This window comes from Oncorhynchus keta, chromosome 3, assembly GCF_023373465.1.
Source record: "Oncorhynchus keta strain PuntledgeMale-10-30-2019 chromosome 3, Oket_V2, whole genome shotgun sequence".
NCBI lineage: Eukaryota > Metazoa > Chordata > Actinopteri > Salmoniformes > Salmonidae > Oncorhynchus > Oncorhynchus keta.
Genome location: NC_068423.1, coordinates 11,974,319 through 11,995,654, shown reverse-complemented (window position 1 = coordinate 11,995,654; position 21,336 = coordinate 11,974,319). Strand labels below are relative to the sequence as shown.

Genomic DNA, 21,336 nt, shown 5'->3' with positions numbered 1-21,336 from the left:
CCTGGGCATCCAATCACTACAAATAAAATAGGCATAGGCTTATTGTGTGTGTGTGTGTGTGTGTGTGTGTGTGTGTGTGTGTGTGTGTGAGAACCCAGTGTACATGGTTCACTCATCGACTCTGTTGTGGATTGTGTCTTGTTTCTCTGCCCATATTGTGAGGCTATAGCAGGGATTGGAGTAAACAGAGATGTTGTCACTGTGTTTATGTCGCGGTCCCCTACACTTTTTTCAATCAATTCGCTATCTTCATTGTTCCGGTGGATTGTGATCACACAATACCATGGTGCACACAACGTTGAAATCATTTTCTGACAGTGTCATCTTAGAAAACATCCAAATACCATCGTTGTCTTTTGGTATGGTTATAGTATAGTAGTACCGTAGATGATAGATGTCACGACTCCGACCGAAGATGGCTCCTCTTCCCGTTCGGGTGGCGCTCGGCGGTCGTCGTCGCCCTCAGCTGCCACTGATTATTTTATCCCCCTCCTTCTGTGTTTATTGATTACACCTGTTTTGAGTTGGTTGTAATGAGTTGGGCTTTATTAGTCAGCCGGCCCGCCCGTTTCTTTGTGCGGGATTGATTATTGTAACCCTGGTGTTTGTTACAGACGAACGTGTTGGTCTGTAACATGTATGTTTGTGTATAGTGCTGGACTGTTTTCGTTCCCCGTGTCTGGGGCATTTTGGTTTTGAGCACCCAGTGTTTAGTGGGGTGGCCGTGGTTCACAGTGTGTGCATTAAAAGAGCACTATATTGAACTCTCTGTTTTCCCTGTGCCTGACTTTCATACTCACGATACCCAGTACGTTACAATAGAAAATAGAAGTGCAACTCACTTCAATAAGGGTACTGCGATCAATTCCTTAACGGAAGTTTCAGGCTCCCTGGCCCTCATCATAAAATAATTACCAAATGTGTTGAGGAAGTTTAATGTCTTGGGAATATTTTGTGATGCACTTTGTTTGCATTTAAGGTTTAACCCAAATAAATGCCCATGGATGGCTGAATTTAGATGGAATGTACATGGCGTATAGGTTCTATAATGACTATTCCCAATGAGTAATATTATATCCTAGCCTCTTGGCTGTAGAAGAAACACATGCATGGGACACTGCTGTGAAACAGATTCTGGAGAAAAAAATAATTGTTTGCCTTGTGGTGGCTATGGGGTTTACTCAACATAGCAGTGTCTAGGTACTATTTAACTTCACTTTCGACTCGATATAAGCCAAACAATTTTTGTCAAATCAAATGTGAAACTGCACCTTATTCACATGCCAAGAGATGATCTTACCATAACACGTGGAACCTTCCGGAACACACACAACCACTGTATGCGATCTTAAAAGCAATCTTTCGTAACATAGCAGCTAGAAAATGCTTCGTCATAGCAAAGTAATCAGTGTTCAGCATAATCATAAAACAGGGTATTAACGGTTCCAAAAGGCCCTTCTGCACTCATCAAGCTCAGAGAGCTACTGATGTAATGACTGGAGGTCAATGGGAACACAGTGAGAGGAACATTGAAGAGAGCAACCTTGAGGTCTCACTTCATTCTCTATGGTGCAGCGGTGGGGTCTCTCTATAGACTGTCCCCGGCATAACAACAAGGGCTTGGTATTATAATGAGTGTTTAAGCATTCATATTTCATTCATTCATTCACAATATTAATAATGGCTTCATTTATTCTAAATGTAGTCAGTGTTATCGTATTGTAACAAGCTCTCTGTGGGTATCCATTGGCAGGGCTTATTAAACGAAGCAGAAGAACAAACACTTGCTATGAAGTAACAGACATTAGTCAATGTCAGACTGTGGGAAAGAACGCTTAGTGCTGCACAAAACACTCCATTAGGAAGAAACGGGACTATTCCTATACAAATTAATGCATCCTCAGGGAGATGCTGCACAGTATGCAGCAAAGTATAGTTTCACTGCTTAATGTTGGACAAGGAAAGGACTCTGACACTTTTCTTTGTATCTACCTCTCAATAGTCTGTCAAGAGTGTACCTACAGAATAAGAAACGTATAATATTTGTATGCAAATCAATTGTAATTCTCTTTGAACAAGGATCGGAGACTTCATTATTATTGTTCACAATTCTTTTCAGCGACAACACCATTCAATGAGCTAAGCAATCTGTAGTTCATTTCATCGCCAACAGATGTACACTGAGTATACCAAACATTAGGAACACCTTCCTTATATTGAGTTGTAGCCCCCTCCTCAGCTTCAATTCGTCAGGGCATGGACTCTACAAGGTGCCGAAAGCATTCCACAGGAATGCTGGCCTATGTTGACTCCAATGCTTCCAACTGTTTTGTCAAGTTGTCCTTTGGGTGTCTTGATACACACGGGAAACTGTTGAACGTGGAAAAACCGAGCAGCGTTGCAGTACTTGACACAAACCGGTGTGCCTGACACCTACTACCATACCCTGTTCAAAGGCACTTCATTCACCCTCTGACTGGCACGCATACATACACAATCCATGTCTCAATTGTCTCAAGGCTTAAAAATCCTTCTTTAACCTGTCTCCTCCCATTCATCGACACTGATCGAAATGGATTTAACAAGTGACATCTATAAGGGATCCTAGCTTTCACTTGGATTCACCTGATCAGTCTATGGCATGGAAATAGTTACATTTTTGTATACTCAGTGTATATGAGTAGGGCAGTGGCGGTCACAAAATTCCACCAGCCGGTGATTGTCAAGCAAATAACTGTCGGTCTCATGGTATTTGACCGTTAATTAACATAAACACATTTAGCATCTCCTCGCTTCCAAACACAGCCTACAAGCCACTGATGCAGACCTTTTGTAACATATTTTTTGCGAAGGCTGTACACTTTTCATCAGTCTCTCATTCACAATTTGACAAGCACTTGATAATGCCTTGGATTTGTGTGGCTGCAATGCACCCTAAAAAAATCCATGCCTTTTGTGGATTTCTGCGTTGTGCCCTTCTTCCTGAGTACACCGCTCACTCACATGGCTCTCCGTCACACGATCGGGTCTTTCTAACAGGCTACAAGTGAAGACAGACACATCGGGGACGCAACAGCGCTCACCCTTATCTAATTGGAGGTGCATATTGAAGATATTGGAAGAACTGTCCACATGTATTTTTCATCAGCCAACAAGATGAGTAGGCCTAACAAACAGCAAAAGCACTAGCCTATGTCAATCTACTATCCCCCATAGTACAAAAGTTGACCTATTCTGTGAGAGAAATAAATATTCCTAACATAGTCTGGGACAGTTGTGGGATGCGATAGATCCCAAATTAATACAACCACTAGCATAAAAAAACCATGGATTTAAAAAATATATTTTTTACCCCTTTTTTCTCCCCAATTTCATAGGTAGTTACAGTCTTGTCTCATCGCTGCAACTCCGGACTCAGGAGAGGCGAAGCTCGAGAGCCATGCGTCCTCCGAAACACAACCCAACCAAGCTGCACTGCTTCTTGACACAATGCTCGCTTAACCCAGAAACCAGCCACACCAATGTGTCAGAGGAAACGCTGTACACCTGGCTACCGTGTCAGCGTGCACTGCGCCCGGGCCCGCCACAGAAGTCGCTAGAGAGATGGGACAAGGACATCCCTGCCGGCCAAACCCTCCCCTAACCCGGACTACACTGAACCAATTGTGCGCCTCCCCATGGGTCTCCCGGTCACGGCCAGCTGCGACAGAGCCTGGATTCGAACCAGGACCTCTAGTGGTACACTGCGATGCAGTGCCTTAGACCACTGCGCCCCTCGGAGGCTCTAAAAAACATTTTTACGCAATGTGGCTGGCACAACAGATTAGAACTTAAAATGTTGATAAACTATTAGGCTATTTCTTCACGTTATAAGCGCAGCAATGCACACACGGCGTAGGCTATAAGCGCGAATGTTCCATTAGCGGGAAAACACCATTATCAAAAGTGACGGCAAATGTGATTATGCATGTAATGCTTTTATTATAAAGGTGCATTTTTATGGTGAAAATGATCTGCCCCAAATTTTAAACTCTGCTTATGTATGTCCGGTTCTAATATAATGTGCTTAATTTTAAGAAGTTATTTGGCCACTTTAGTTAGATACAAACCTTATCAAAACATATAGGCCTATGGGCTAGCCTACATGAGGTGTGCGACTATGATTCACAAGTGATAAGCTAATATTGTCACCCATCAGACTAATTCTCGATTTAATCTTGTCTTTACGTATACTAAATAATATATGTGTGAATTTATTTTGATTTAGAATGGACCATTATCATGCACATATCTCGATAGCGAATGGTAGGCTCTACTCCTGTGGTATAGATAAGCAATGTGCTTAATATTAGGAAAGTTGATAAATAAATATAGTAGGCCTATAGAAAGCTGATGGGATCCTCCTCTTTTTAATAGAGGCCATCATTCTGTTTTCTCGCTCAGTTGTATAGCCATATAAATGTTGCGCAACATGAGCTCATGGGCTCCCATTAAGTTTTTTGATTTTTGATCACATTGGCATTGATGTCAGAGTGATTAGAGGGACAATAGAGTGCTGAATACCAGGCAGTTAGCAATTTTGGTAGGCTGCTAATGACCATCAGCAGCATCACCATAACTAAGCGGTCACATGGAATTTGACTGGATTCATGACTCGTGACCGCAGGTGTGGCGATAATATGGTCAGCCATAAACAATGTGATTAACCTTGGCTGACAACAGACGTACACAATCATATCATCATTTTCTATCCTAAACAAAACGTAGAAATATAAAAGATAAGTCAAGGTAAGGTTACCTTCAAACACGAGTTCATGTAAGCTCTGTAGCTACCCCTATACAATATCTAACAGTGAAAATACTGAATAGAGAAAGAAAGGTGCAGACTTAAATCAATAAAAATATTGTGGTGGTTGAGACTGACTATTTTCAATTATCTGGATTAAAAATATATATATAGTCTCACCTTACAATCAATCAACCAATCAATCAATTTCAAGGTAATTCAAATTGCAACAAGTCTTTTGTTGGACAAAATGCTTCAATCTCATGTATGCATTGGCCTATCTCAGAGGAAACAGCTATGGCTTTACATTTTTTAAATGTACAAGATACCTGACGCACCGCACTTTTGTTCAAAATGGCTTTCGACACATTATCAGGTATTTTTTTTATTGGCTTATTGATAAGCAATCATAGCAGGATCAGAACATTATCAGGGACATTGTACATGGGCGGACAGGGCTAAAAATGGGCCGGCTCATCTGGCATATACCCAAAATGCCAGATGGCCAGTCCGCCCCTAGACATTGATACATGGCAGCACTTCACTGATTGATTGACTTCATTCATGTGGATCAAAGGCTGTATGGTCTTTACAATCTTCGCGGCAGGCTTGTTTGTTAGGAGCCGATCAATGATCATGGCAAGAAGGAAAGTAACAAATATACAGGAGGAAGCTCCCTTTATGGATGCATAAGTTTTTTAAATTCAAAAACATAGATTTGACATATTATCATAATTTTATGCCATTATGGAGATAGAGTAGGGTATTGATTTCGATGGATATATAGATAGAGGTAGGTAGGTAGGTAGGTAGGTAGGTAGGTAGGTAGGTAGGTAGGTAGGTAGGTAGGTAGGTAGGTAGGTAGGTAGGTAGGTAGGTAGGTAGGTAGGTAGCTAATGAGAAGGGACCTATTTGAACTGCTGAGGCCATAGTAGAAAATGCATTATAAGACTGACCTCTAGTGGAGGTTCAGCAGAGAAGGCTATAGCTTTATCCTGTTAATGTATTTATGGACCTTGCACATTTCCTTTCATTTGGGGTCTTTGAAATAAAGACTATGTTAGAAAAATTACCAAAAAGGCGAGCCTAAGCAATGTTATTTAAATAAATGAAATCGATATTTGGGTGCTGACATTAAAAACGTAGGCCTATAAATTACAAATTTTCACTGTATAGAATTGTGATTATTCAAGTAGCCTAGCTTTAGGCTACCTTATTAGATGATTATCAGCCGTGCTGAATCGTATGGTTGTTTTTTAAGTTTAGCCTGTAATATTAACACCGTAGCCTAGTTGAGAGTCAAAACTCATACCTTGCGGTTGTTCCGCATTCAGCAGAAACTCCTTGCAGCAGCATGCCTCGCCTGTCACTTCACCTGGAGTGTATTCATAGTCAGATTCCGTTGCAAAACGTTTGGTCTATTGCAAAACGTTTTGCAACAGAAACCGTTTAGGGTTTACTCTAGGAACCAAAGTGAACCAAACAGAGCAAACTGAACGAACCGGGGAGGAACCTACCTGTATTTGTCTATCAGAAACTATCGTTTTCGTTGCCAAACGTTTTCCGTTTGGAGTAAACGGTTTCCGTTAGAAACAGTTTTGCAAAACTTCTAACTTTTTTCAACGGAATCGGAGTAATGAATGCACCCATGTAGTCAAGCTCGCTGGCGGGACGCTTTCGTTCGTCCTCCTCGACTATTGATATGAGAACACACCCACAGAGTTTGACACACCTTTACTTTGTAGTTAGTTAACTTCTGCACATTCTTTCCGGACCGAACAAAGTCTAAAATGACGGAGCAAACGAAGTGTTCAGAACTTGCTACCCAAATATTAATAGAGGCTCCTGCGTCGAGAAAGGCGCTTATTGACAACTCTAACAACCTTCACAAAGTGGCCGATTACTGTGAAAACAATTATTTAGGCCTACAGGTGAGTATTTTTTGACAATGATAACAGAATTAACCAACTGAATTATTCTAATAGGCTTAGTCTATTTATTTGTTTATTGAATATATTTGGTGGAAATTGTGAATGACTTTTACTTGCTTGCTGTGCTCTTTCTCTTTCTGTCTTTGAAACAAAAACGGTACGATGCCTTCTTTATAACGTAGTTATAAAACATTTGACATTTTAATTTAAAGCCTTAGGCCTACCCATTTTGAGGGAACATTGAGGCATATAAAAGGTCAAGTTGTGCACTCTTCTGTTTATCATAGTATTCTGATTGTGTCGAAAAGTATACGAACACTGTAAGAAGTTTTGCTATATCATACCTTTGCCAAGAAAATAATGCTTGAAACATGATTAAAGGATGAGGACACATGGAAGGGTTTGGAGGAGACCAAGGCTTTGACCACTCAGGCTTTGGCCAGTGTGGCCTACCAGATCAACAGCCTAGCCACTTCTGTCCTGAGACTGCTGGACACCCAGGCCATGCAGCTGAAAGACATGGAGAACTCCATCAACCTTCTCTCTCTGGTGAGAAACACTGTCGCTTTATCCGTCATGAGGCTACACTACAATACGGGGCTTTTGCTCAATAGATGAAATACAGTACAGTAGTGCATCCCACATGGCACCCTATTCCATATATAGTGCGCTACCTCACTATATAGGTAACAGGGTGTCATTTGGGACCTACACTCAGTGTTGTAATACCTGTGCTATCTCCCAGGCTGTAGCTATCCATCAGGAGAAGGTGTCTCGGAGAGAGATGGGAATTTTCACCACAGTAACGAAGTTGGCTTGCGCCAAATTAATGAGCCCTCCCAAAGCTGGCCGGGAGCTCGAGGGTTGCTACATCAGAAGACCCATGTCCTTCACCGGACTGGACACACTGGGCCACAGCTTTAACGTGAGGACAGCTGGGAGAATGTTTTGCTTTATGGATACATTTTATCCCATTAGGCTTAGCATTGTTTTTCTGTAATATGACATTGATCGACAGTCTACATTATTGTAATTACAATTACTAGCACTTAGTTACTTATTAGCACCTACTTACTTTGTAATTCAATCCCGCCAGAGCAATGTTATTGGGCCATCTAGACTTTAGAGCAGTAATATGTTTGTGGTGTTTTTCTCAATTTATTGTCTTTCCCAGCTCAATGAGTCGCAGCCTCGGAAAAGAACAGGGACCACAGAGAGCGTGCGGAGTACAGGGAGCTGTGGCCCTGTGGAGTGTCCCGTTGCTCCTGCTACCCAGCCTGGGGAACCCTCCTCAGCCAGCGTCAATAAGGATCTCTATAGGTAAGCACAGCGCTAGTTAGGGTGGTGAGTGGTGATGGGATAGGACCAGTTAGCATACTGTAGTAAAACTCATCATGAAATTGTGCCCTTAAAACCAGTACCATCTGTTAGTATTACATGGCTTTAACTGTCTCAAAGATAAAGTGATACATCCATTGAATGGAACCTTCTCATTCTACCCTCCCAGGTCCAATCTTGGCATTAATGTGGCCCTACCATCGGTGCCCACCTTGCCAGTCTCCTCAAACCTCATCCAAAACTGCCCACAACCCCCTCCTGGATCCACGTTTGACTCCAACATCCCACCTCCTCCTCCTCCCCCACCTGGCTCCATGGGCACTGGTCCTCCTCCTCCAACACCCTCCATGACCTCATCGAATAACCCCCCTCCTCCTACACCGAATGCATCCCCTAATGTTCTCTCTCCGCCACCCCCTCCTCCACCTCCTGCCAGCGCATCAAATAGCTTCCCTCCTCCTCCTCCTCCTGGTTCAATGGGTAATGCTCCATCTCCTCCCCACCTCCACCTCCTCCCAGCTCATCAAATAGCTTCGCCCCTCCACCTCCTCCTCCTCCACCTGGGTCAATGGGTAATACTCCTCATCCTCCACCTCCTCCCAGCTCATCAAATAGCTTCCCCCCTGCTCCTCCTCCTCCTCCACCTGGTTCAATGGGTAATGTTCCACCTCCTCTGCCACCTCCACTTCCTCCCAGCTCATCAAATAGCTTCCCCCCTCCTCCTCCTCCTCCTCCTCCTTCTCCACCTGGTTCAATGGGTAATGCTCCTCCTCCTCCACCACCTCCTCCTCCTCTCCCTGGTACCTCCACTAAGGTGCCCCCACCTCCTCCACCACCACCCCCACCTCCTCCGCTTCCATAACTTATATTGTTACGTGTCTTCTCTATCTACCTTCTGCTATGTAGGGATTACATGATAACATGGCACAGCAATGAATTGAACTGAGTATGGTATGTAACCTGAATACAGTGTGTGATCATGATTGAGTTTTTATGAATGTGTATAAAACAAATTAGATTTATTTCAATTTGCAAGTATATTGATGACAGGATTCTGCATTAAAGGATGTTTTTAAATCTATATTTTGCTATGTTGTGTTTTGCAGAAGCTACCTCTATGTCCACCACCTATGTTATGGTTCTCCGTTCAGTTATACAGTTATTCAGCCATTCAATTATACAGTTATTCCGTTGTAACTGTACACAACTGCATTTGACAACGCCACACCACTACGAAGACCGTACAACACAAACAGATCTGGGACCAGGCTACTATAGCCTACATATATCTCACAAAATCCCTCCAAAAGTACACATTCCTACCGATGTAAAGCAGCTGTGGGTCTCACTCATCCAAACTTCCGCGACGTGTCCCAACAATGCCCAGACTGCATTCCTCAGTTACATGCCTTAACGTGGACCCCTTGTTTTTCTCATTAGCCTTATATTCTTCATTTCCCTCCCTCTAATAGTCTTACACATCTATATCATATCTCTTATACAGTATGTTTATTAATATCTCCACTTGAGTCTCCATTCCATGTGCCTCAAAGCAATTGGCTGATGTAGGATGTGTCCCAAATAGCACCAGATTCCCTATATAGTGCACTACTTTTGACCAGAGCCCTTTGGGTGCAGTTATGGTCAAAAGAAGTGCACTAAATAGAGAATAGGGTGCTATTTGGGACGCACCCGTAGCTTCAAAGTGTTGTGCGTCACTGATAGCACCTGATAGTACCTGACAGTAAACATGCTTAGGGTCTTTGAACAGGTCAATAAGGCTGTAAAAGTGTGTCTTTGCGTACTTCCTGTGACAAGAGTATGAAAGCAACTCACAGGTCGACATACAGGTTGCCGTACATTCAGAGGTCTTGGTTGTTAAGGTAAGGTGCATTTTGAATACATCTATAAATACAAAATGCAGTAATAATGTAGTAATCATTGGCTACAGGATATTGCATGACTGTTGTCTTACTCCAAATCCAACTGATTTTCATTAGACTTTGAAGTCCGAATGAAACGTAAGTACATCATACAAGGTCCAAATTCATTCAACCCAGTTCAATTATTTTAACATGGTAATGGTTGGGTAGAGGGAGGCACCATAACAACTATGCCTCTCCCTCTTTGTAACAGTGTATAAAGTGTATACTTTTCCATTGGATTGTACCATTGTATTAAATGGTTGTTGACAGGGGCTTTGTAATGATCACACTTGTCATTGGGCATTTATGGACAAAAGGGTCAAAGGTTTATGCTCCAGTTTACTTGTTTTCATTTGTAAAAGAGGTCAAACTTGTACAATTAAATGTAGCTTATTCGGTTGCCTGTGACTTCAGGGGTATAAATCATTACTACGATTCTGTTGCAAAACGTTTTGTTTGCTCTCTTTGCTTCTGATTTATTCTTAAACGGTAAACGGTTTCCGTAATAAATACACCCCTGATCACATCTGTCTCTGCTGATCAGTGGTCAGTGTCCGGGTCAGAATCTGCTCCGTTTGGCCTTTAGAAGAAATGTAAAGGATGCAGACTTTAGATAGACTTGTGTAATTCTTACCTACATTTTATGTCATCTGGAGCACCTAGAAAATGAAATGACTTCTGAGAACGTACTATGTAAGTGGTTCTGAACCGGTCACAAAAAAAGGGTTGAGATGGGTTATTTCTGGGTCGTGAAGCTGAGTCTGACATTGAATAGGAACTGAACATGACCGATTGACTAGCGCTTACTGTTGATTCACAGAGAGCTGTTGAAAGTCCTAATAGTGATGAGGAGGCTGCTGGATAGAAACGTAAGGAAGATCCTTGAACTGTACCTTAGGATTCTCTCTTGTGCGTTCTCCACACGGAGACAGACGCCTGCCACAACAACAGACTGCGCATCATGCTGAATGAAAGTTGGTTACTTGATATGATAAAGTAAGTCTTTCTGTTTTCCATATTATGTTGTGATCTCCACCTCTACCAAACGGAAACAAACATACTGATGTTCCAATTTACACACCGATGTGGATGTACTATATGCTACACATTACAACAGTATGTGTGCAATAACATGAGGTTATATTTAAGCAATAAGGCACGAGGGGGTGGGGTATATGGCCAATATACCACGGCTAAGGGCTGTTCTTAGTGGCCATATACCACAAATCCCTGAGGTGCCTTATTGCTATTGTAAACTGATTACCAATAAATGTTTTGTCCTACCCATGGTATACGGTCTGATATACCACAGCTTTCAGCATTCAGGTCTCGAACCACCCAGTTTATAATTTTAAGAAGTGTTTCACAATTCCTGACATTTAATCCTAGTAAAAATTCCCTGTCGGAGGTCAGTTAGGATCACCACTTTATTTTAAGAATGTGAAATGTCAGAATAACAGTAGAGAGAATGATTTATTTCAGTTTTTATTTATTTCATCACATTCCCAGTGGGTCAGAGGTTTACATACACTCAATTAGTATTTGGTAGCATTGCCTTCAAATTGTTTAACTTGGGTCAAACGTTTCGGGTAGCCTTCCACAAGCTTCCTACAATAAATTGGTGTGAATTATGGCCCATTCCTCCTGTCAGAGCTGGTGTAACTGAGTCAGGTTTGTAGGTCTCCTTGCTCACACATGCTTTTTCAGTTCTGCCCACACATTTTCGATAGGATTGAGGTCAGGGCTTCGTGATGGCCACTCCAATACCTTGACTTTGTTGTCCCTAAGCCATTTTGCCACAACTTTGGAAGTATGTTTGGGATCATTGTCCATTTGGAAGACCCATTTGCGACCAAGCTTTAACTTCCTGATTGATGTCTTGAGATGTTGCTTCAATATATCCACCAAATTTTCCTCCTTATGATTTCATCTATTTTGTGAAGTGCACCAGTCCCTCGTGCAGCAAAGCACCCCGACAACATGATGCTGCCACCCCGGTAATTCACGGTTGGGACGGCTTGCAAGCATCCCCCTTTTTCCTCCTTGGCATTATGGCCAAACAGTTCTATATTTGTTTCATCAGACCAGAGGACATTTCTCCAAAAAGTATGATATTTCTTCTCATGTACATTTGCAACTGTAGTCAGGCTTTTTTATGGCGGTTTTGGAGCAGTGGCTTCTTCCTTGCTGAGTGGCCTTTCAGGTTATGTCGATATAGGACTCGTTTTACTGTGGGTATAGATACTTTTGAACCTGTTTCCTCCAGCATCTTCACAAGGTCCTTTGCTGTTGTTCTGGGATTGATTTGCACTTTCACACCAAATTAAGTTCATCTCTAGGAGACAGAACGCGTCTCCTTCCTGAGCGGTATGACGGCTGCGTGGTCCCATGGTGTTTAAACTTGTGTACTATTGTTTGTACAGATGAACGTGGTACCTTCAGGCAATTGGAAATTTCTCCCAAGGATGAACCAGACTTGTGGAGGTCTACAATTTTCTTTCTGAGGTCTTGGCTGATTCCTTTTGATTTTCCCATGATGTCAAGCAAAGAGGCACTAAGTTTGAAGGTAGACCTTGAAATACATCCACAGGTACACCTTCAATTGACTCAAATCAATTAGCCTATCAAAAGCTTCTAAAGCCATGACATCATTTTCTGGAATTCTCCAAGCTGTTTAAAGGCACAGTCAACTTAGTGTGTGTAAACTTCTGACCCACTGGAATTGTGATACAGTGAATTATAAGTGAAATAATCTGTCTGTAAACAATTGTTGGAAAAATGATTTGTGTCGTGCACAAAGTAGATGTCCTAACCAACTAAGTTATTTGTGGAGTGGTTGAAAAACAACTTTTAATGACTCCAACCTAACTGTATGTAAACTTCCGACTTCAGGTGTACAGTACAGAGAATAGTTTTACAAAGATGTCCAAGAGCAAAACTAAGTGGCAAATCCTTGTCACTTCCATGGTCATCAGTCATCATCAAACCTAAGTGTAATATATACTGTAGTTCTGGCTGTAGTTTACTGACTCCTGACTAAATCCTACATTCCTCAAACTACAATTCCCAGGTTCTTAATCACACCTTTGATGTGCATAGCACTGTACCTGCTGTGTTGCCGTAGAAAATGGCTGTGCACTCAGGAAGAAGAGTCAGATGACTCCTCTGTCTATGTCATCCCTATGCATGAAGAAGAGAGGACAGAAGGTCGAAGAGAGGAGGCAAGTCCCCCCAGTAGACCTCCTCGGCCCTCAAGGGCCCCAACCCCTCCACCGTTACCCACGACTGTCTACAGACCTCCCTATAGAGAACTGCCGCCGTATAGCTCAGTGGATCTCATCAACCCTGCACCGCCATACACTCCGGTACGACATCCCTCCACTGCTAGGTTGACCTCCTCAAACTGTCAACAGACATTTTGATTATAAAGACTTTCAGCGGCTGTCAACACTTTCTCCCATTTTGTAATTTAGGGGGGAAACATCAGCCTTGCAAAACCAGACTGAATGCTGTGCTCACTATGTTTCACTTGAATCAGGCTAGAAAAAAATAACTTGCTTTTAAAAACACGGGCAGTGCAATCTTCTAAGCAGTCTAGTGACCAAACTACTAGCAACATATGATCACTTCACATTCAGTTTTTAAAGAAACAGAAACAACTTGAAGAAACAGAAACTACACACAGACAGAGGTATCAGTGACTATAACCGTTCAACTTGGCACTAACATGAACCTGACTCCTCTCCATTGCAGTTTGACCCAAAGGACCCAGAGGACGTTCCACCTTCCTACCGAGCGGTGATAGAGGACATACCACCCATCTACTCAGCAGTGGTGGTGTCAGATGACCTTCCATCTGTCTGGTATCAGCCACTGCCCCCAGTCTCACCCCCCTTACTCCCAAGTCCAGGTTACGCCCAACTCCCGTTACCAAGACCCTAACATGGACGCGACTTGCACAATTGAGAATTCCATGGTCCCAGATTTGTTTGTGCTGCCTATAGGTGTTGGCAAGACAGCACAAACAGATCTGGGACCAGGCTATGTCTGCTATTCCCTTGCACCTCCATGGGGTTCATATAGAGCTCTGAACATGCATATTCAGGCCGTCCAAAGAACAATGCTGATTAATATACGTTTTTGAGGAAACTTTGGATTTATGTGATACAGGTAGGGCCTAGAGTTGTTCCCGGTTGGTGAAAACTCAGGGCCTGAAATACTGTATAGTGGTACATCTTATTTAAATTGAACACTTTCGTCACTGACGTGACATTGTACTGTAAAGTATCTGGTTCGGCTTGTGTAGAGGACTGGGCCATCATGGAGTCATTGTCCATTTCGTCAACAAAAATAGTGACTAAAATAATCACCCAGGTGACTCTCTTGCTTCACCTTAACCAGTCAACACCACCAGCCTTCTTGTTAGCTAGAATACTCTTTGCTGGTTAAGAAATACAAGCTGCTTTACCAAATGAAAAACAATAACAGCATTGTGTTTAATAGTAAAACAACAGTCTAGCTATGTTTTTCTCTTCCTTGAGTAGGCTATAGAAAAGTAGGCCGTCTTTTAAATGTGTAGTCTCGTTCAACCCTCCCACTTCTCCCACTGCATTTCATATACAGGTTCTATTGTCAAGTGTCCATCTTTTCCTCAGAGAAAACGGCTTGATTTAAGCCCTTAAGTTACCATTTAAAAGACATGACCCATAATACCAGCGCTATGTTTTTTAAATTTAGATTGTGCATTGGCGGGCAGCATTTTACATTCATAAAGCATATCACAGGCCGTTCTTAAACTAGGTTACTTGCGGACCGGACTGTTATTTGTTCAGGCTACACCTTGTTCAGTTATGTTATCTCATTGGCTAGCTAAAGCTAGCAACCTGGGGGAATGTTCAGCAGGACGCAACATTTTGAAACGTTCAGATATAAATATGCTCTGTAGAACAAACATGCCTCTCTGACATGTTGAATAAGAAATAACGTAGCCTCTATTCTTGGAATTTCTATCTGCAATGTTCAAGAACATTTTTCAACTGAATGTGGCCCTGGTAACATTATTGGTAGCCTACAGTGACTGGAAAGTATTCAGACCCCTTGACTTTCTCCAAATGTTGTTACTTTACAGCCTTATTCTAAAATGGATTAAATAAAAATTATCCTCAGCAATCTACAAACAAAACCCTATAATGACAAAGTGAAAACAGGTTTTTAGAATTTTTGGCAAATTTATTTTAAAAAACACATTTACATAAGTATTCAGCAACGAAATTGAGGTCAGGTGCATCCTGTTTTCATTGATCATCCTTGAGGTGTTTCTACAACTTGATTGGAGTCCACCTGTGGTAAATTCAATTGATTGGACATGATTTGGAAAGGCACACACACCCGTCTATATAAGGTCCCAAAGTTGACAGTGCATGTCAGAGCAAAAACCAAGCCATGAGGTCGAAGGAATTGTCCGTAGAGAAAAGTACAGAGAGATCCTTGATGAAAACCTGCTCCAGAGCGATCAGCCTGGGGCGAAGGTTCACCTTCCAACAGGACAACGACCTTAATCACACAGCAAGACAAGACAATGCAAGAGTTGCTTCGGGACAAGTCTCTGAATGTCCTTGAGTGGCCCAGCCAGAGCCTGGACTTGAACCAGATCTAACATCTCTGGATAGACCTGAAAACAGCTGTGCAGCAACGCTCCCCATCCAACCTGACAGACCTTGAAAGAATCTGCAGAGAAGAAAGTAAGAAGCTCCCCAAATACAGGTGTGCCAAGCTTGTAGCATCCTACCCAGCAGACTTGAGCCTGTAATCGCTGCCAAAGTTGCTTCAACAAAGTACTTAGTAAAGGGTCTGTGATATTTCTTTTATATACATTTGCTACAAATTCTAAAAACGTGTTTTTGTTTTGTCATTATGGGGTATTGTGTGTATGTTGATGAAGGAAAACACTTTTTAAAATCAATTTTAGAACAATTTTTGAATAATAAACATAACAAATTGTGGGAAAAGTCTGTCATTTTGTGGCACAGAGAGAAAACAAAAGGGATTGTAAACAATTTATTGAAATTCTTCTTGCCACTACACAAAGTCTGACTGGGTAAATAACTATATTTTGAGTTAATGTGGACCCGGTGACTCAGACTTGAGCACTTGGACCAGGACTCAAGCACTGGTACTCTGACTTCAGCCACTTACTTGTGACTTGGACTCGAGCACAGGGGACTTGGGACTTGATTCGGACTTGAGGTTCAGTGACTCAAATACATCACTGGGTGAAATAGTTATTAGCTCCTTTTCAAAATCATTAGCCCCTGTTCTACTTTTGGAGATCAATGTGGCGTCTGTGAAACATTCATAACAATGGCAATGACGCGACCGAATGATGGCGGTGCAATCCATACTACTTTGCGGCACCATCGGGTGATTAAGTCTTTCTCTCATGTCTGTTTGTTTTGTATGTAATGTGCAATATCTATGTAGGCTGAATTAGGAATTTGCATGGTCAGAGAATTCGAATACAATTTTATTCTTATTTACAGTACCAGTCAAAAGTTGGGACACACCTACTCATTCGAGGATTTTTCTATATTTTTACTACATTGTAGAATAATAGGGAAGAAATCAAAATGATGAAATAACACATATGGAATTATGTAGTAACCAAAAAAGTGTTAAACAAATCAAAATATATGTTATATTTGCGATTCTTCAAAGTAGCCACCCTTTTCCTTTATGACACCTTTATGACACCTTGCCCCGCATTTTCTCAACCAGCTTCATGAGGAATGCTTTTCCAACAGTTTTGAAGGAGTTCCCACATATGCTGAGCACTTGGTAGCGAATTTTCCATCACTCTATACGGTCCAACTCATTCCAAACCATCTCAATTGGGTTGAGGTCAGATGATTGTGGAGGCAAGGTCATCTGATGTAGCACTCCATCACACTCCTTCTTGGTCAAATAGCCCTTACACAGCCTGGGGGTTTGTTTTGTGTCATTGTCCTGTTGAAAAACAATTGATAGTCCCGCTGAGCGCAAACCAAATTGGATGGCGTAATGCTGCAGAATTCTGTGGTTGCCATGCTGGCTAAGTGTGCCTTGAATTCTAAATAATCAGCGACAGTGTCACCAGCAAAGCACCATCACACCTCCCCCTCCATACTTCACGGTGGGAACCACACATGCAGAGATTATCCGTTCACAAAGACACAGTGGTTGGAACCAAAAAGATACATTTGGACTCATCAGACCAGAGGACTGATTTCCACCGGTCTAATATCCATTGCTCATGTTTCTTGGCCAAAGCAAGTCTCTTCTTGTGTCCTTTAGTAGTGGTTTCTTTGCAGCAATTTGACCGTGAAGGCCTGATTCACACAGCCTCAACAGTTGATTTTGAGATATGTCTGTTACTTGAACTCTGTGAAGCATTTATTTGGCCTGCAATCTGAGGTGCAGTTAACTCTAATGAACTGTAACTCTGGGTCTTTCTTTCCTGTGGCGGTCCTCATGAGAGCTAGTTTCATCATAGCGCTTGATGGGTTTTGCGACTGCACTTGAAGAAACTTTCTTGAAGAAAGTTCTTGAAATGTTCCGGATTGACTGACCTTCATGTCTTAAAGTAATGATGGACTGTCATTTCTCTTTGCTTATTTGAGCTGTTCTTTACATAATATGGACTTGGTCTTTTACCATATAGGGCTATCTTCTGGATACCATCCCTACCTTGTCACAACACAATTGACCTACCTTGTCAATTCCACAAATTAACTTTTATCAAGGCACACCTGTTAATTGAAATGTGTTCCAGGTGACTGCCTCATGAAGCTGGTTGAGAGAATGCCAAGTGTGTGCAAAGCTGTCATCAAGACAAAGGGTGGCTACTTTCAAGAATCCCAAATATAAATATCATTTGTTTAACACTTTTTTGGTTACGACATGATTTATTTCATAGTTTTGATGTCTTCACTATTATTCACAATGTAGAAAATAGTTTAAAAAATAAATAAAACCCCTGGAATGAGAAGGTGTGTCCAAACTTTGACTGGTACTGTATGTTTGTCAAATTTTCTTCTGTTGGGAAGACAATAGGATGTTATGCAGAAAAATATGTCGATAGGACCATGTTTTGTACTATATGTTTGTCCACATGGAAATCAGTGATTTGTGTTTACTATAGGTTGAGGCAAATGTGAAGTGACTAAAATGAAAGGGCATTTAGTTGACAAAAATGACCCAGTGTTTTTGTACATTTTGACAACAATTAGACTAAATTAGATATTCAAATGACAAAAATGTGACTAAGACATAATGATATTTTAGTCAAAATTACTAAGACTAGACCAAATAAATAAAAAAAGAGTGCCAAAATGAACACTGTATGGATGATTTTCTCTTTATCTTTTGGAAAGAGTTTCTTGTGAAGAAGGTATAACACTGAAAAAATGCACCTTTGTATTTGTCATATTTTGACAAATATTTCTGATATAAATGACATTGTTTACATTAATGTACATTATTTTGATTTATATGTCATTTCTATTCAAGATGAGAGAAGAAAACGATGCAACACTTACTGTGCAACATGCCTCCTGTTTGTTTGTAATGCAGATAGAGATAGATAGAGCACTCAAGGAAGAAGCTGCAGAAAATCTCAAAACAAAATACATTCACTCCATATGGGAGTGAAACACTGCCCCTTTTAAAAAATATATTTTGATTTATTTATTTAACCAATTCTTATTTACAATGACGGCCTACCTGGGAACACAAAATGATCAACGAGATGGTCAAGATAACATGGGTATTTATAACCTCAGTTATGACCATTGTTAGTTGACTACTTACAACCCTAGACTAACAAACCCTATCTGAGGTCCTGTTGAGACAGGGGCAGAACAACAGATTTTTACTTTGTCAGGTTGGGACAGATTTTTACCTTGTCAGCTTGGGGATTCGATCCAGCAACCTTTCGGTTACTGGCCCAACGTTCTAAACACCTGCCGCCCCTTTGTCGCAGTAGCTTAAATTAATTGTTCCCAAGGTAGGCTGCATGTGCTACCAAATTAAATTCACTCGATTCAGAGCCGCCTCTTCATATACGCAGACTAAAACTCACTCAAACATTTTGCCTGTGAGGTGGGGGGCCCCTCGACCAAATCTCTCTTAGGGCGCTGTCTACTATAAACCCACATACACTTACTTACCATGCTAAAGGACACATGCAGGTAGGCCTCGCTGTCTACTATAAACCCACATACACTTACTTACCATGCTAAAGGACACATGCAGGTAGGCCTCGCTGTCTACTATAAACCCACATACACTTACTTACCATGCTAAAGGACACATGCAGGTAGGCCTCACAAAGATATTTCAATTCATTAATCGACACAGTACCAATGAATGAATTGAAATACCTTTGGGATTGAAATATCTGCGGTAGCAGAGAGAACCGTCTGTGACTTGGGTGGCTGGAGTCTTTGACCATTTTTAGGGCCTTCCTCTGACACCGCCAGTGATGTACTGGTCCGTACGTACTACCCTCCGTAGCGACTTGCGTTCGCATGCCAAGCAGATGCCATGCCAAGCAGATGCCATGCCAAGCAGATGCCATGCCAAGCAGATGCCATGCCAGGCAGATGCCATGCCAAGCTGTGATGCTGTCAATGCTGCAGCTGTAGCACTTTTTGAGGATCTGAGGGCCCATGCCAAAACATCTCAGCCTCCTGAGGGGGGAAGAGGCATTATCGTGCCGCCTTCACGACTGCATTGGTGTGTGTGGAACATGTTAAATACTTAGTGATGTGGACACCCAGGAAGTTGAAGCTCTCGACCCGCTCGGCTACATCCCCTCCGATGTGGATGGGTGCTCTGCCCTCTGTTTCCTGTAGTCCACCTTCAGCTCCTTTTCTTGCTAACGTTGAGGGAGAGGTTGCTGTCCTGACACCACACTGGCAGTTCACTGACCTCCTCTTTATAGGCGGTCTCATTACTGCAGGTGATCAGGCCTACCGCTGTCGTGACGTCATCAAACTTAATGACGGTGTTGGATTCGTGCGTGGGCCACACAGTCATGGGTGAACGGGGAGTACAGGAGGGGACTAAGAGCACACGTTGAGGGGCCCCCGTGTTGAGGGATGATGTGGCGGTTGTGTTGTTGCCTACCCTCACCACCGAGGGGTAGCCTGTCAGAAAGTCCAGGATTGAGTTGCAGAGGAAGGTGTTCAGTCTCAGGGTTCTGAGCTTAGAGGGCACTATGGTGTTGAACCCTGAACTGTAGTCAATGAACAGCATTTTCATGTAGGTGTTCCTCTTGTCCAGGTGGGAGAGGACAGTGTGGAGGGCAATAGAGATTTCTTCATCTGTGGGTCTGTTGGGGCGGTAACTCTACCTACATGTACATATTACCTCAATTACCCTGACTAACCGGTGCCCCCGCACATTAACTCTGTACCGGTACCCCCTGTATATAGCCTCGCTTGTTATTTTATTGCTATTTGTTTATTCGTTACTTTTTTACTTTTTGTTTATTTGTATTTTTTTAGGTATCTATTTTTTTACTTTACACTTTTATAAAAAAAAATCTTAAAACTTCTTAAAGCATTGTTGGTTAAGGGCTTGTAAAGTAAGCATTTCTACACCTGTTGTATCAAATAACATTTAATTTGATTACTGATGCCACCTAGAGATGGAGTGTGGATGTGTAGTGTCCCAAACCAGCCCCTCGCCCCGACCTACTCGCTCGGAGGGCCCTCCCTTGTACCTTCTTCACTGAAGAAACTCAAAGGGTGACTTCCAGAGTGGCAAGCGGATCAAATACAGCCAACTTTGGGACACACTGGTGACTTGAATGATGCAATTCATGATCCATATTTAAATAATAAAACAAGTATGAAATTCAAACGAACATATCCCCCCTGTCCTTTCACAAGATGTGAACCTCAGTAACAGTTAAACGTTTAATTTGGGTGGACTTTCATTTGTTACATGTGTCAAGCCTCGAAATCAGACACAAACAAATGCACGTGACATATAATTATGTTGCATGACATTGCGCAAATTCCAAACATATTGCAGTGTATGTTGGGATAGCACTTCGCCTGGAGCCTCCAGCCTTGCTGGCTCGGTCGAAGTGGCTATCGGAGGTTCGAATTAGCACCGACACCCTCAGCTTTGGGACACTTGTTTATATGGCAGAGGTGTGCGTGAGTGCCCAAATGGTGCGCCGAGGGGCTGATTTGGGATTCAGACTACCTGTGCACCTAACTACGAACTAAACTTGACTAACCTCCATTTGTAACACAAGGAAGAACATTTAGAATTAAATCTACCTTAAGCCATGAGGACCGAGGCAATG

The 21,336-nt window shown here is 42.1% G+C and overlaps 1 protein-coding gene and 1 long non-coding RNA gene across 5 annotated transcripts in view; both read left to right on the top strand.

The window, feature by feature from the left end:
• Positions 1-9,136, top strand: part of LOC118366338 (ABI gene family member 3-like) — a 33,382-nt gene extending 24,246 nt beyond the window's left edge. For 3 of the 4 annotated variants that reach the window (XM_035748944.2, XM_035748925.2, XM_052489517.1), the window contains 4 exons: positions 7,099-7,266; positions 7,463-7,642; positions 7,892-8,037; positions 8,225-9,136. In XM_035748944.2, coding sequence (XP_035604837.2) covers positions 7,222-7,266; positions 7,463-7,642; positions 7,892-8,037; positions 8,225-8,972 — 1,119 coding nt within the window. In that variant the 5' untranslated portion in view covers positions 7,099-7,221 and the 3' untranslated portion in view covers positions 8,973-9,136. Of the gene's footprint in view, positions 1-6,485; positions 6,718-7,098; positions 7,267-7,462; positions 7,643-7,891; positions 8,038-8,224 lie in introns of those variants that run through there. The other variant, XM_035748934.2, reaches the window with a different exon arrangement.
• Positions 9,137-9,846: 710 nt separating this feature from the next.
• LOC118369230 (uncharacterized) lies at positions 9,847-18,532 on the top strand. The gene is made up of 4 exons (XR_008087890.1): positions 9,847-9,938; positions 10,801-10,976; positions 13,051-13,345; positions 13,734-18,532. It is a non-coding gene; the product is annotated as an uncharacterized LOC118369230 (long non-coding RNA).
• The last annotated feature ends 2,804 nt before the right edge of the window (positions 18,533-21,336 follow it).